This window comes from Dipteris shenzhenensis, chromosome 1 (genome assembly GCF_047967505.1).
Source record: "Dipteris shenzhenensis isolate YYH24624 ecotype China chromosome 1, Dip_SZ_1.0, whole genome shotgun sequence".
Taxonomy (NCBI): domain Eukaryota; kingdom Viridiplantae; phylum Streptophyta; class Polypodiopsida; order Gleicheniales; family Dipteridaceae; genus Dipteris; species Dipteris shenzhenensis.
Window position 1 is genome coordinate 73,073,286 of NC_141596.1, and position 17,153 is coordinate 73,090,438.

The 17,153-nt window shown below is 43.0% G+C and overlaps 1 protein-coding gene across 1 annotated transcript in view; it reads right to left on the reverse strand.

Annotated features, from left to right (window-relative positions):
• LOC147906348 (uncharacterized) overlaps positions 1 to 17,153 on the reverse strand; it is a 604,593-nt gene that overhangs the window by 360,571 nt on the left and 226,869 nt on the right. Inside the window, exon 17 of the mRNA XM_087391025.1 lies at positions 14,662 to 14,734. Coding sequence (XP_087247151.1) covers positions 14,662 to 14,734 — 73 coding nt within the window. The remainder of the gene's footprint in view (positions 1 to 14,661; positions 14,735 to 17,153) is intronic.

Consider the following 17,153-nt stretch of genomic DNA (forward strand, 5'->3'; position numbering starts at 1 on the left):
GCATCATCATTTTCCCCCTATGAGCAAGTAAATGCATTTGAATATTTAGAATGTTCAGACCCCCGTGCATCTTTGGAGAACAGAGACGATGCATGGAGAGTAATCTGAGACTTTTCTTGCCATGTTTTGAACGCCAGAAAATTTCCATGATAGCTGACATAAATGAAACCAAATCTGTGGCGCAACACTATACCAACGATCCAGTCGTGCCTTATAAGCGGAAAGAGCATTATGTTGAAAAGTGTAGCCCGGTGACAGAGGCTGCAATTCCTTCCAGAGGTCAACTAGATCCAAATGCAAAAGTAGTTGAGACCAGGCATGCCTTTCAGGAGATAACATATGATCGTGGCTGGAAGTGTTGTCTCCCTGTTGTGGAGCATTATTGAAATCCCCACATATGTAGGCATGAGATCTCCACGGGTATTGTTGCATAGCATCCCAAATTACAGTTCTGTCTCGAGATGACTGAGGTGCATAAACTGAAGCAAATTCAAACACCTCTCCTCTTATAATGCATTGGAGAACAAGCCATCTGCCTTTGTTGTCATTTAATGCAATGACTGGTTGAAGCTCATGTTTGATCAGAAGGACAACCCCTGAGAAAGAGTGCTCCCCAGCATAGAAAATGTCATACCCACAGTAGTGTCCTGTCTTGCCTGCATAAATATGCTGGTTGTGCTCTTGTAATGCCACTATGTCAGGCTGAAATCTGTTGATGTACAGCCACACAGATTTCCATTTCCTACTGTCACATATGCCCTGGACATTAAGTGTAAAAGAGGTGATGTGAGCAGTCATATATACAGATATTTATAGTAATGTAACAACTATGTACAGCAGCAAAATGTATGAGGTCAGCCTTGCATTTCTATCTCAGGGTCGAGGCCTCGCCCCTGAGAAGTAGTCGCCTCAGAAGTGGACAGCAAAGCAGCAACCTCTTCTTCAGGGAAGAGTGTTCTGCTGACTGTTACTGCAGCCCATGTAATTCCAATTCCTGTGTTGATCTCTGGGGTGTTTCCGCTAGAAGAGGCACCATTCCAAGTGCGGGGGGGTGGAATTCTTCGAGCAGAAATAACCTTTCTTGGGCTCTGCCAGCCATCAGTTGAAGGTTGCTTTCCTTTGGGCGAGGATTGAGTAGCAGGAGATGAGTGTGAAGTAAAATTCGCATTGGTAGCTACTGAATCTTTGCCTTTATCCTGACTCCCAGAATGCTGTTTACTGCTTTTATTTTTGTTGGCAACTGGAGTAGGAGCATCTTTAATGGGCATGTGGACTGGCAATGTGACAGGATGCATTTTATGTTGGTTCAGTGGACACTGTGAAGCCATGTGTCCAAACTTTTTGCATTCAAAACAGGCCCCTGCAAATAAACCCCATTTGAGTTTATAAAATGCACTCCCCATGTTCACATTATTCACCGTGACTGAGTAAGAGTCCGGTGTGGGATTATCAGTATCCCAGAGAATGCAAAATCTGTTTGAATTACCATTTGGCCGTGGTGGGCAGACCACTTTACCTAAAGAGGCTGCAATTTTAGGCAAAAGTGAGGCCATGCATTGGGGAAAATCAACAACTTCAACCTAGACTGGGCATCTGTGTCGGATTAAAGCCTGAAAGTCCCTTGTGGGAGACCACGGCAAGACATGCACCATTTGCTGCCCAAAAAAGAGAGGTGAATGTTCCAAAAGCATTTGTCTGTGGATCTCGTCCACCATGATAACCTCGAAAAAGCCCCTGGCTGCATAATGTACTTTACGAACAAAAGAGCCAGCCAATGTGCGTGTCAGCCAGTTGCCTATTTCTGCAGCAGGTGGCATCCGGCCTGGAAAAAATAAAATGACTGCATTCTTGGCATACTCTCTGACTGGATCCACAATTTCATCGACCTCAACCATGAGGCCAACTGAAGGAACCGAGTCTTTCCACTCTTTTCTCGTATCTACAAATCCTTCATGCATTACATCATATACTAGTTGAGCCTCAATCGTGTCATGCCTCGGGTCATACTGACCCTCAACCTGCTTTTGTTTCTTGCAGGGAGCCGAACGCTCCTTTTGAAATGTTTTTTCATATGAATACTCTGCCATGACTCGGTAGGAAAAGGAGCTCGAGGATGAAGTACCTGTATAAGGGTGGTAAAAGCCAAAAAAACCAGTCCCAAAGAAAGATCAGAGGAAGCCCGCAAGAGAGAAGAGGAAGTGTAGAACTGGTAAGGAAAGAGCAAAAGGATAGGTAGGAGTTGGCTGAAAAACCAGGTAGGGAAGACTCCGGTTGAAAGCCCCAAAAGTATACAAAAGCTGAACTTGTACGGAAAGGTACAGAATGTACGGACACCGTACGGTGACCGTACAGACGTACGGAAGAGGGTTGGTGCCTGATTACGGGTGAGAGACGAGATGCTGATGGAAGATGGAACTGAAACGAACTGAAACGAAACGAAGCCTAGAGATGCAGATATCGACGCACACACACGAGGGCTGGAGCGAAATCACGCAGGATGCGTAGGCAGAAACTCGGGGAAGTACCGTACTGACGTACGGCACCTATACGGCTGCCGTACAGGTGTACGGTCAGACGGGGTACGCACACACACGAGGGCTGTGGCGATCTGTTCTCCGCTCACGCTCCACCTACACACCACACACACACACACCACTGCATACCAAGCAAGCATCTGCGCGCATGCACACACACCCCCCCCCCCCCCTCACATACACACACAATATCACACACACACACACACTTTTTTTTGTGAAACCAGTAACTATATTATTAACATTAAATCAATGTACATGACATTAGACTCCAAAAGAGACCCTAATGGAAGAACTCAAAAACAGTCAGAAAACACTTCAAGGCTAGTAGCATCCAAGTCCCTCACAGCATAACTGTCATATAAAGATTGCTTAAGGGACATTCTGAAGAAAGCATATGCCTGAGGAAACTGTTGTCCAATCCTAGAATAAAATCTATGTGTCCAAATAGTCCATAGAACCCAAAAACGAACCCAGTGAAAGAAAAGGAGGAATGGAGACATCTGAGATGTGAAGCATCCAAACATCCAGAAGAGTTTCCCAAATCTAATAGAGGGAAACCGAAGCCGCAGCAAATGAGAGACATGAGTGATCAATATCTGAGAGTGCGGACAAGACCATAACAAATGGGGAACTGTCTCTCAGTGATGAGAGCAACGGGGGCAGGAAGGGGAAGCAATGCGACGAGCTGCCAATTTCACCCAAATGGAAAAAGCTCCCACTATACATCTCCAAAAGAAAAGCCTCTGTTTCAATGGCAATTTAGCTTTCCAAATTTTCTTGAGTTGTGATTGCCACCAAGATAAAGGCCTATCCAAATTCCAAAGAGTGTTGGCATGCTTATCAATCCATGGTGGTGGAAGAAGAAATTTGTAAACCGTCGAGGAGGCCAGATTATGCATTGAAAGTGAACAGGTAGCGGGAGATAAGGAAGTCAGATTCCAGTCCAGTAACGTGTCCTGTACAAACAGTGGAGGAACAGGAACAAATGGCTGCAACATAGTTGTAAGTATTCTCCAAATGGGCCTATGATGCAGACCCAAGGGGAATGTCCTGCAAGCTTGTGGAAATGAAAGCACATAACCGTGTTGATCCACAACATCTCCGACAAATCTTATGTCCAATTTCATAAGATTATATGCTTTGATAGGAGCCTGTAAAGCAAGAGGCAATTCAAACACCTTGCTCCAATGGATGCTTTCCAAGCGAAGAGAATTACCATGATGGGAAGAAGCACCTGACCATTTAGCATAAGAGAGAATTCTCTTCCAATCATGAATAAAAGCAGTAGAAACAGGACAACCAGGAATTTTCCCTTGAAATGTGGTCATGACTGCTTCCCAGTGATCTGTAATCCAATGCCCATATGCATGGGACGTCATGTTTCCACACATAGCTGCTAGCATAATAGCCCATGGCTGTTTTTGCTGTAAAAAATCAGCAATCATAGTGCTCTTTCTTGCCAACATATGAAACTGAAGATTGAGAATATTCAGTCCCCCGTGAGTCTTAGGAGAACAAACAGACTGCATGGGAAGTAGTCGCAAAGCCTTTTTGTGAGATTTGCTTTTCCAAAATATCTCCATAGCCTGGGACGTATAGGAAGCCAAATGCTTAAAAGACCAGGGAAGAAGAGGCAGATAAAATTGCACATATGCCATAATGATAGACTGTACTATCCGAAGTCGAACATGTAGAGGCCAAGTGGACAAATGCCAGTATTTCAGCTTCTTGTTTATCTTTTGAAGCACCCATTTGAGCTGTTGTTGAGGGGTGATATTCCAGCCAATGGGATACCCTAAATGCCTCACAATAGTATGGGAAGAGATAATGTGGCCTGGCGAGAGAAGTGCATGCCAATCAGCTTCTTCCAATGCTAGAAGATTTGATTTCTGAAAGTTAATATGCAGTCCAGCAGCTATGCCAAAATCATTCAGAGTATGCATCAAATGAGAGAGATCATTTTGAGAATTCTTGGGCATGAAATATGAATCATCAGCATATGCCTGCGCAAGAAATGGCTCTGCCCCTGGAATTTGCAAGCCATGAAGCTGTCCTGTATCCGCAAGATGGTCCATATGCAACAATAACGGATGGGTAGCAATGGCATACAGTAGCGAACTAAGAGGGAAACCCTGTCTCACTGAGCGGGTCATAGTCTAGGTTCTTGACAACCCACCACCAAGCAAACACTGCGCGGTGGCATGCGAATAGAGCCAGTAAATAATATGGACCAGCCGAGGGCCAAATCCCAATTTATGCATAGTCTGAGAAATAAAATCCCAATGGACAGTATCAAAGGCTTTCGCAATGTCCACTTGCAGAATGAGAACATCTTGTTTAGAATATTTGGCATACTCAATTGCAAGCAAAGCATTGGAGATATTGTCAGTAATCTGTCTTCTGGGAACAAACCCATACTGCCTGGGATGAAGTCCTGCTTGTAAGATAAATCGAATCCTGAGGACAATCATTTTGGCAATGAGTTTGTAAATGATTGGCATAAGAGATATGGGCCGCCAATCAGCCATTGTCTCACACAACCTTTTTTTGGGGATCAATTTGACAAGGCCATGTTTCCAAGGAGGAAGAGATTGTTTTGCCCAAGCATGATTGATCATAAGAAGCAAAGTGTTCTCGAGATCACCCCAAAATGCACAGAAAAAGTCAACAGTCAATCCATCCCAACCAGGAGAGCTGCCTTTACGTAAATGACTCAAAGCATCATCCAGTTCATTAAGCATAAAGGGCTGCTCCAATTCATGAGCCTGTTCCGGAGACAATATAGGCTGAACATGCATAAGAAATTGAGACCTAGCTGCATTCACTTGCATTGAATGATCAGGCTGAGGAGAAAAGAGATGCTGGAAATGACTAGAGCATTGCAATTCCAATTCTGATTTGGAGGTAGTCCAGGTGCCATCATCTTGCTTGATCCTGCAAATATCCTCCTTTCGCCTATCCGCATGCAGGCTTTTGAAGAAGGCTTTGGAGGAGCAGCCCTTATCCAAAAGGGGTTTCATGCGAGCTCTGCCACTTCTTTAATTTGCGAAGATCATTTTGATGGATGATATGAACCGCATAAGCACAAGAATCCTGTTCAGAGGAGGTGAGCTGCCTATAAGAGCTGGTTACATCCATTTGTTGCTTGTGAGATTGAGCCCATTTCAACTTAAGCCTGAGGTCTCCCATGTAACTCCGTCCATAATCTTGAATAACAGCCTGCATGGGCAAGACTGATCCAAGCAAAATCCATGTCCTCCTGAGAATGTAAGAGGAGGGGGCGGACAGCCACTCTCACCATGTTCTGAAATTGTTGATGAAGCAAATAAGCACTATTAACATGGAGTAGGTGACGACCAAAAAAAGGCATATCATCTGTCAAACGTGCTATAGATAATGTCAAGCATACTGGAAAGTGATCAGATAGCAAAAGGGAATGATCAACCCATAGTGTACATGTGAAACTAGTATACTGTTGAGCATGCAGCAAATACCATCTGTCAAGTCGAGCCCAGTAATGGGTAAAGGCATTGTGACGGTATGTATAGCCCATATCTCTCTCTCTTGTTGAGAGCCATAAATCTTCTGCATGCAAGAAAGAAAGCATATCTTCCCAATGTCGAAGCTCAGTGGGGATCATGTGAGAACGATGAGTGGTGTTGTCTTGAATGGCAGGCGAGTTATTAAAGTCTCCACACAAAAAGGCATAAGACAGCCATGGATATTGTTTGAGGGAGGCCCACATTCGAGCTCTTGTCGCAGAAGTTTGAGAGGCATAGACAGATGCTATTTCATAAAGATCAGCATGATAGGTGCATCTGATCACCATCCAGCGACCCTAGGGGTCATTGTAAGCAACCATGGGCTGCATATCATGTTTCACCAGCATGCATACCCCCGAGAAGTGCATTGTACCAGCATAAAATATGTCATAACCAGCGAAGTGGCCTTGTTGGCCAGCCAAGAAGTGTTGGTTGTGTTCCTGCAAAGAAATTACATCGGGATGCATTCTATGTACATAGTGCCAAAAAAGTCTTCACTTATTGACATTACAAAGACCTTCAACAGTGTATGTAATACAAGTGATTGAAGTAGACATAGAAGATATGTACAGCCGAACCAAAAAGCATAGTAAAAGTAGAAGTTGTCAGGCCTCAGCCATGACATCAAGGTCCACCTGGCCTCCTGGATCATTAGCTCTATAATCCTCATCATTATCACATACAGGGATGCCTTTCTTGAGCACATCAACCCACAGTTGAGAGGTGAGGCTATCAGCAGGGGTAGAGGCCTGACCAGGGGTGGAAGTAGAGGCATCCCAATGGTGAGATTGTAATGGGCGTGGCTTGAGCGCAAATACCTTTTTGGGTTGTTGCCAGGCACCTTGGGGAGAGGCAGGAGATTCTGAAATTTTGCCCTTTCCCTTATCCTTTTGCTTGGCTGAAACCTGAACCACATTTTCTTTGGGAGGGATAGGTTTAGATGCCACATCACCCAATTTGCTAGGCATAGCCTTAGGCCCCGGACCATAAGTTGGAGGGGAAGTATTTTCTGAAGCAATGGCCGTAGGTGGGAGCTGATGCAGGACTGCAGGGCACTGTGAGGCCAGGTGGCCAAATTTATGACATGTGAAGCAAGCACCTGCAAATACTCCCCATTTCAAATCAAAATATTTTTCGCCCAAGGGAACATCCTCCACCTCTACCGCAATGGAGGGAGGGGTTGGGTGATCTGTATCCCAAAGAACACAAAATTGATTTCGATTACCCGAGGGACGGGGTGGGCATACAACTTGCACACACACACACACACTTTTTTTTAGTGAAATCTTTATTTTTCTGTGTGGGAAACCTCAAAAGAGGTAAAAACCCACCAATAAGTACAAGAAAAAAGTTTTACAAGTAAAACCTCAGAGAAAAGTCATGAGGTAACCAAGTAAAATATTACATATCAAGGTGGAGGAGAATCAAACACAACATCCTCCAGCTTCAAAGTGTTGCTCTGTAAAAACTGATGCAGTGATGAAACTACACCATCAATAAAAACAAGCTGTTTTTTGCCCTTGTGATTCTTCTTGATATAGGCCGGTACCCGAAATCACACACACACACACACACCCAAAAGAAACACACACTTTTTTTTTTTTGGGTGAAACCAGTAACTATATTATTAACATGAGATCAATGTACATGACATTAGACTCCAAGAGAAAGCCTAATGGAAGAACTCAAAAACAGTCAGAAAACACCTCAAGGCTAGTAGCATCCAAGTCCCTCGCAGCATAACTATCATATAAAGATTGCTTGAGGGACTATATTATTAACATGAGATCAATGTACATGACATTAGACTCCAAGAGAAAGCCTAATGGAAGAACTCAAAAACAGTCAGAAAACACCTCAAGGCTAGTAGCATCCAAGTCCCTCGCAGCATAACTATCATATAAAGATTGCTTGAGGGACATTCTGAAGAAAGCATATGCTTGAGGAAACTGTTGTCCCATCCTAGAATGCAATCTCTTTGTCCAAATGGTCCATAGTACCCAAAAGCGAGTCCAGTGAAAGAAAAGGAGGAATGGAGACCTCTGAGATGAGAAGCATCCAAACATCCAGAAGAGTTTCCCGAGTTTGATGGAGGGAAACCGAAGCCGCAGCAAATGAGAGACATGAGTGATCAATATCCGGGAATGCGAGGAAGACCATAATAGATGAGGAACTGTCTCACGGTGATGAGAGCAATGGGTGCAAGAAGGGGAAGTTATGCGACGTGCTGCCACTTTCACCCCAATGGAAAAAGCTCCCACTATACATCTCCAAAAGAAAAGCCTCTGTTTCAGTGGCAATTTGGCTTTCCAAATTTTTTTGAGTCGTGATTGCCACCAGGATAAAGGCCTATCCAAATTCCAAAGAGTGTTGGCATGCTTATCAATCCATGGCGGTGGAAGAAGAAATCTGTAAACCATCGAGGAGGCCAGATTATGCATTGAAAGTGAACAGGTAGCGGGAGATAAGGAAGTCAGATTCTGGTCCAGTAATCTGTCCTGTACAAACAGTGGAGGAACAGGAACAAATGGCTTCAACATAGTTGTAAGTGTTCTCCAAATGGGCCTATGATGCAGACCCAAGGGGAATGTCCTGCAAGCTTGTGGAAATGAAAGCACATAACCGTGTTGATCCACAACATCTCCGACAAATCTTATGCCCAATTTCATTAGATTATATGCTTTAATAGGAGCCTGTAAGGCAAGAGGCGATTCAAACACCTTGCTCCAATGGATGCTTTCCAAGCGAAGAGAATTACCATGATGGGAAGAAGCACCTGACCATTTAGCATAAGAGAGAATTCTCTTCCAATCATGAATAAAAGCAGTAGAAACAGGACAACCAGGAATTTTCCCCTGAAATGTGGTCATGACTGCTTTCCAGTGATCCGTAATCCAGTGCCCATATGTATGGGACATCATGTTTCCACACATGGCTACTAACATGATGGCCCATGGCTGTTTTTGCTGAAAAAAATCAGCAATCATAGTGCTCTTTCTTGCCAACATATGAAACTGAAGATTGAGAATATTCAGCCCCCCATGAGTCTTAGGTGAACAAACAGACTGCATTGGAAGTAGTCGCAAAGCCTTTTTGTGAGATTTGCTTTTCCAAAATATCTCCATGGCCTGGGACATATAGGAAGCCAAATGCTTATAAGACCAGGAAAGAAGAGGCAAATAACATTGCACATATGCCATAATGATGTATTGTACTATCCAAAGTCGAACATGTAGAGGCCAAGTGGATAGATGCCAGTATTCCAGCTTCTTGTTGATCTTTTGAAGCACCCATTTGAGCTATTGTTGCGGGGTAATATTCCAGCCAATGGGATACCCTAAATGCCTCACAATAGTATGGGAAGAAATAATGTGACCTGGCCAGAGAAGTGCACGCCAATCAGCTTCTTTCAAAGCTAGAAGATTTGATTAATGAAAGTTAATATGCAGTCCAGCAGCTATGCCAAAATTGTTCAAAGTATGAATCAAATGAGAGAGATCACTTTGAGAGTTCCTGGGCATGAAATATGAGTCATCAGCATATGCCTGTGCAAGAAATGGCTGTGCCCCTGAAATTTGCAAGCCCTGAAGCTGCCCTGTATCTGCAATATGGTCCATATGCAACAATAATGGGTGGGTAGCAATGGCATACAGTAGCGAGCTAAGGGGGCAACCCTGTCTCACTGAGCGGGTTATAGTCCAGGTTCTTGACAACCCACCAGCAAGTAAACACTGCGCAGTGGCATGAGAGTAGAGCCAGTAAATAATGTGAACCAGCCGAGGGCCAAATCCCAATTTATGCATAGTTTGAGAGATAAAATCCCAATGGACAGTATCAAATGCTTTCGCAATGTCTACTTGCAGAATGAGAACATCTTGTTTGGAATATTTGGCATACTCAATTGCAAGCAAAGCATTGGAGATATTGTCAGTAATCTGCCTTCTGGGAACAAACCCATACTGCCTGGGATGAAGTCCTGCATGCAAAATGAATCGAACCCTGAGGACAATCATTTTGGCAATGAGTTTGTTAATGACTGGCATAAGAGATATGGGTCGCCAATCAGCCATTGTCTCAGATAACCTTTTTTTGGGGATCAATTTGACAAGGCCATGTTTCCAAGAAGGAGGAAGAGATTGTTCTGCCCAAGCACGATTGATCATAAGAAGAAGAGCGTGTTTGAGATCACCCCAAAATGCATGGAAAAATTCAACAGTCAATCCATCCCAACCAGGAGAGCTGCCTTTACGTAAATGACTCAAAGCATCATCCAGTTCATTAAGCTTGAAGGGCTGCTCTAATGCATGAGCCTGTTCCCGAGACAATATGGGCTGAACATGCGTAAGAAATTGAGACCTGGCTGCATTCACTTGCACGGAATGATCAATTTGAGGAGAAAAGAGATGCTGGAAGTGACTGGAACATTGCAATTCCAATTCTAATTTGGAGGTAGTCCAGGTGCCATCATCTTTCCTGATCTTGCAAATATCCTCCTTTCGCCTGTCCACATGTAGGCTTTTAAAGAAGGCTTTGGAGGAGCAGGTCCAAACTTTTTGCACTCAAAACAGGCCCCTGCAAATAAACCCCATTTGAGTTTATAAAAAGCACTTCCCATGTTCACATTGTTCACCGTGACTGAATAAGAGTCCGGTGTGGGATTATCAGTATCCCAGAGAATGCAAAATCTGTTTGAGTTGCCATTTGGCCGTGGTGGGCAGACCACTTTACCTAAAGATGCTACAATTTTAGGCAAAAGTGAGGCCATACATTGTGGGAAATCAACAACTTCAACCCAAACCGGGCATCTGTGTCGGATTAAAGCCTGAAAGTCCCTTGTGGGAGACCATGGCAAAACATGCACCATTTGCTGCCCAAAAAAGAGAGGTGAATGTTCCAAAAGCATTTGTCTGTGGATCTCATCCACCATGATAACCTCAAAAAAGCCCCTGGCTGCATAGTGTACTTTACGAACAAAAGAGCCAGCCAATGTGCGTGTCAGCCAGTTGCCTATCTCTGCGGCAGGTGGCATCCGGCCTGGAAAAAATAATATGATTGCATTCTTAGCATATTCTCTGACTGGATCCACAATTTCATCAACCTCAACCATGAGGCCAACTGAAGGAACCGAGTCTTTCCCCTCTTTCCTTGTATCTGGAAATCCTTCATGCATTACGTCATATACCAGTTGAGCCTCAAGAGTATCATGCATCGGGTCATGCTGACCCTCAACCTGCTTTTGCTTCCCTTACACACACACACTTTTTTTTTTTGTGAGAAGAAATCTTTTATTGCTGTAAAATAATTACATTCATAGTTATTTCGAAAATGAAGTAACTACTACTCAACTAAAGATCTCAGTATAAGCTGTATACATATCTTGATCAATCAAACGAGTCTGAACACAATCATAGAAAGATTGCTGCATAGATCGTTTGAAAAAAATAAAAGACGAAAAAAGTGGATTACCAAAGACTCTATGATTTCTGTCCATCCATAAAGTCCATAGTGCCCAGTAGCGTACCCATACAAAAAATAAGTCAAAACCCTGTCTCTCTGGATGAAAACCAAACAACCAGAAAAGTCTGCCAAAAGTAATAGTAGGAAATCTCGCTCGAAGCCTCTGTCGAATGAGAGCGATGAAGTCACAAGTATGTGGACAGAACCAAAAGATGTGAAGCACAGATTCAGTAGAGTGCAGGCATCTGTGACAAATAGCCGGAGCAATATGTCTGTGTGCAAGTAACTGGCCAGATGGAAAAATGCCAAGCAGGACTCGCCAAAGGAAAAGCTGTTGCCGAAGAGGGACTTTGTAATGCCAAAGGAGACGCACACACACACACTTCACACACTACACACACTAAGAATAACAAGGCTCAACCTTGTCTAGCCTACTTGACTCACACTTAGATAATTGACAAAACCCTTTCTAACTTGGTCTCTAGACTTAAATATTACTCAGACTCTTCGACTAGTCGGTTTTAGAGAGATGCTTTCTAAAATTCGACTTGGGTTCTCACAAAATCAGTACCGTCGATTGCTCCACGACGTGGCCTATGTTGGCTCCTCCTTGCTACTTGAGGTCACTGTCTGAGGGGGGGGTTCCTCTCCCTTCCGAAGGTGTTACCGGAGGCCAAAGGCCACTGGTGTGAGGAGCATGAGTGTTGTAAGGTCTAATGCAGTGGATCGCATGGAGTGCATTGTGCAGTGGTGTGCAAGGTGTCGTAGGTTGTACTGCAGTGAATCGCACCATATGAGTGTACTATGCTACATGACAGTCACATGAGAGATCCACAACATGAGTGCAAGAAGAGACGGTCATCGTGCATTGGTGAACAATCTCCACATATACGAAAGAAACAGAAAGAATGAGAAAGTGACCACGTTGGCCTAAGTACACATCACTGAAACAACACCCACATGTCACAAGCCACAAGAATCAGAATATGCAGGTCTATCCCCATAGTGGGCAGAGAGGTACAACATGCGCAAGCTCATCACTCAAGTCCCTATCTTCTCCACACACACTCCTCTCAGCAAGCTCATAGCTCTAGCCTCTATCTCTCCTCACACTCTTCTCTCTCTCTCTCCAATGCAGAACGCTGAATGCTGAATGCCGAATGCTCCCCCCTCCTTCATCCTCATCCCTGTGCCTTGGAGGGTCCCTCCCTAGCTAAGAATCAGCCCCCTTTCCACGGATTGGTGATCCTCCTATCTCCTTAGCTGTTGAGGATAACCATTGCGCCATTGGCTCTCTTGATGGCCTCAGTGACTTTCTGACTCGCCAGCCTCTTTTAGTCAGGGAGATGTAAATACTCCATGTGCATGTGAGCTGGATCACTGCACCAGTGAACCACTGTACATGTCTTCACCATGTGCAACTATGAAAACTCATGACTACTCCATGTGCGAAGCTCACTCTCCATGTGGGGTGGGACATAGGGTGGAAAGAGAAGGTGTGTGTAAGAGAGAGGTGAGGGAGTGACAGAGGGTGGAAAGAGAGGGTGTTTATAAGAGAGAGGTGGGATGGGACACAGGAGGTGTTTGTAAGAGAGAGGTAGGGGAGTGACATAGGGTGGAAAGAGAAGGTGTTTGTAAGGTTCTAGTGAAAGCACCCAACCAAGTGGAATCCAAAATAGGCCTATCATCTGTATCCATCCACTCCATATTTTATATATATATATATATATATTATGGCTGCATCCTCCCTACACTCCCTCTGAGATGTCCAACTGATAAGACCCTCCCATCTAAGCTTGGGCACTTGCCCTTTTAGAGGGCAAGTGTAGTCCTAAATTCTAGATTTGTAAAAGTCCACCAATGCTGGAATACCCTACCAAACTCTATACCTGGCACCATCTCTAGCATGTGTGTTAGGATGAGCTACAAATAAATACAAGAAAGGGGCAACAAGATTGCCCTATCAGACTATTCTAGAAATTTGACATCTCTCCACTATCCCCTTTGATAAGCACTTGGTTGTGGGCTGATTTGTACAAAGAACCCCTTTGATACAAACATCTAAAAATACAAAGTATAGATGGGTATCCTCCAAAAAATCCCAATCTATATGTCATAATGTTTCTCAAAATGTAAGAATAAAATTAGACTATGTAGAATGAAAAACCTCTAGCCATTCTACATAGTCCAATTTTATTCTTGGATTTCGAGAAACATTATGGCATATAGATCGGGATTTTTTGCATCTATACTTTGTATTTCTAGATGTTTGTATCAAAGGGGTGTCTTCTTTGTACAAATCAGCCCACAACCAAGTGCTTATCAAAGGGGACAGGGGAGAGAGATTTCAAACTTCTAGAATAGTCCGATAGGGCGGTCCTCTTGCCCCCTTCTTGTATTTATTTGTGGTTCATCCTAACACACATGTCCGAGATGGTGCCAATTATAGAGTTTGGTAGGGTATTCTAGCATTCGTGAAACCAGACATGAGCATTTCACTTGATGCAATCTTTCACCAATCTAGAATTTAGGACTACACTCTCCCTCTACAAGGGCAAGTGCCCAGGCTTAGATGGGTTGACACCGTCCCTTTTTATTGGTTTTTTGTATTGGGACTATGTTACATCAGCATTTCGGACTATGGTACCACTTACGGAGCGGGTAAGGGATACCTTATATAGCTCTTGAATAAGATTTTTCACCAAAGAATAGTGATTTGCCTCCATTGAGAGATCCAATTTCTGCAAACTCCCCTTTGGAATAATATTAATGAGACTAGCAAACCGTTTTTACAGAATCCTATTACGAGAAAGGATAAAATTACAGCCTTCAAAGAAATGGAAATAAACATAACGAACGAGGCACAAACTCTTAGTACAAAGATTAAAAATATTCGTGTCAGATGGACTTGACATAATTTTCATGTTATCACAAAATCAAGTATGCAATACATAACTAAAATCCAAACGAGCCAATCCATGTGGAGGATTTGACAATGTAATGTGTTTATGATACTTAAAGAAATGGACACACGAGTACTTTTTCAGAACTCATAAAAACATTGAGCTCAAAGCTTTGATTTCTATTTTCATCCGTTCAATTACCATTAGACTGTAGAGATCTACCAGAAAATTGTGGTTCATGTTGACTAGAACTCGTAACATTTTCCACTTCCAAAGGCTTTGAGTCAATGGATTTCTGCAATAAAAATTGAAAGTTTGAGCAATGAAATTACACTATCATACAATTCAAGCACATGAATGTGGATGATGCTTCGATATTATACAATTCAGGCACATGATGAAAAATGATGCTTCAATATCCTAGAACTAGAGTACAATGCACTTCTTGATATTTTATTATTTTATATGATTCCTTTTTTTCTAGAGAAAAAAACATTCAATTAATAAACTCCTTAGTGACACGGACACCAAGGAAAATACATCTTCCCAATGAAGGTACAATAGGAAATCCTTTTGGATGGCCGTTTCATATGGGTAGTGTTAACTCATACAAAAAGCTGAAAAAATAACCACTTCGGTGGTTTATAATGCCATATTATACCACCATCTATGAAATGAAGAGAACTAGCTCCTATATAGTATTAAAGGCCTCCCTCCTAAACCTAGAGGGATCCAACTCTCCCTGGAGTCTAGCCCATCTATCTCTAAGAGTATGAATGATATCTTGCCAAATGTTGGCTAGTGTCTTCGTAATTGATGTTCACTGTCCATATGTGCCGGGCAATGATGTTAGTATTTGTTAGTGTGGTAAACCTCCAAAGGGTGGTGCTAAGATTGATATAGGGGTGAAAAAGCAAGTGTCATGTGGCACTATTTGTAGGAACAAGAATGGAGAAGAGTTGTGAACACAAGAGAACAAGAAGTGAACACAAGTGAACTCTAACTGAAATGTTCAACCAAATGTAGTACAAGTACTAGGTATATATAGTCCAAGTACTAGAGCACACAAAAACTCTAAAATACACTGAGTCCTAGTCTATCCTACATCACCATATCATTGTATATATCTTTAGAAATCCCCCCTCAATGATATGGCTGAAATGCTCTGGAATGATCTCAGAAGCACCTGCAGTGTCATGGTTGCACAAATTCATCCACATGTGGATATAGAAACCTATGGGGAATGCAAAAGAAAACAATGTCATTTTACAACCCCCCTTGGCATTGTTTGAATGTCTTGTATCCCCAAGCCATGTCGATGTCGTGTGAAGAGAGGCGCTGATAGGATTTTAGTGAAGATATATGCCACATTATCCTTAGTGGAACAATATGTGAGATCAATGAAGCCATCTAGGATACAATCCCGCACATAATGGTAGTGATTTTCTATGTGTTTCATGCGAGCATGAAATACAAGATTGTTTCTAAGAGCAATGCAACTCTGGTTGTCACTGTTGGGATATCTCAAGGTGTATGCCTCAGGCACACCTTATGTTTCTATGTGTGAGTGCTAGAGGCACAGTTAGGTGCCCACAAGCACAGTTAGGTGGTGGAGAGCCACATAGGATGATTGAGAGAATCTAGGAGCAGATTGAGGAGATGATTGTGGAGCTCTGAAGTCATCAGTGATGTCAGTGAGCTTGTATGAGGTGCCTACTTAAGGACCTCACTTTTCTTCATTCCAAAAAGCAAGTATTCTGATTTTGTGTCCACTCTACTCTTTCCTTTCAGTATTCCAACATGGTATCAGAGGCTTTTGATCCCCCTTGAGCCCATTTCTGCCACATCATCATCTTCTTCTTCTCCATTTTCCTCTTTCTTCCCAAAATCTTTGAGAGCTTGGTTCTCCATCTACAAACGGCCATTGCCCAAACCCTCTGAGCTGGAAACTCCTCTAGTATGGGCAAACTTCCACCTGCAAGCAATTGAAGAAAAAACGTCTGTGGTGGCTGCCATTCTCCAAACAGCGAATTTCTTCTGTTGCTCAATACTCCCTGCCTGCTCCACCATTGCTTGAGCCCTCTTAGGAGTAGATGGGCGACCTCAAGACGAAGATTTTGAGCCATTTTTCAGGTCATTTGGTTCAGTAACGAGGGAGAAATCGTCAAAACTCAGTTTCAGCCTGTAGCAACTCTCCCGGGCAAAAGTACGCACCATTTCGTCCAACCTCTGTGCTGGACCCTCTCTGGTATATGAGCTTTCTTTTGCTTCAAAAAGCTCTCTTTTCCTTGCTTTGAAGAGTGAGCTACAAGCCCTCCAAGTTCAGCTTTTCAGTTTTGACAGTTTTGGACAAGTTTTTGAAGATGATGCTACATAAAATGCTACTCTAGCATTTCTGGTTTTTTGAAGCTTTCAATAACTTCAGTACAAGTGTGGATTCAGTTTTGTTTTGACTTGCTAGACCTGGTTTTGATTGGAAAGTGTTTATTTCACCCACTTCTATGAAGCATGTAAGAAGAAGCATCATTGTTTGAAATCTAGTCACTACTATTTGCTACATCAAGTGCTCATATTTTGGAAGTCTTTCAGTTATTTTTGCCTTGTAAGAGAGATAGACACTACCCAATACCTGGGTTAGAGCCTCTCATGGCTTGCTTATGCAAAATATGTGAAAAGCCAAAACATAAAGCAATGTCTTATTATGCTACAAAGGA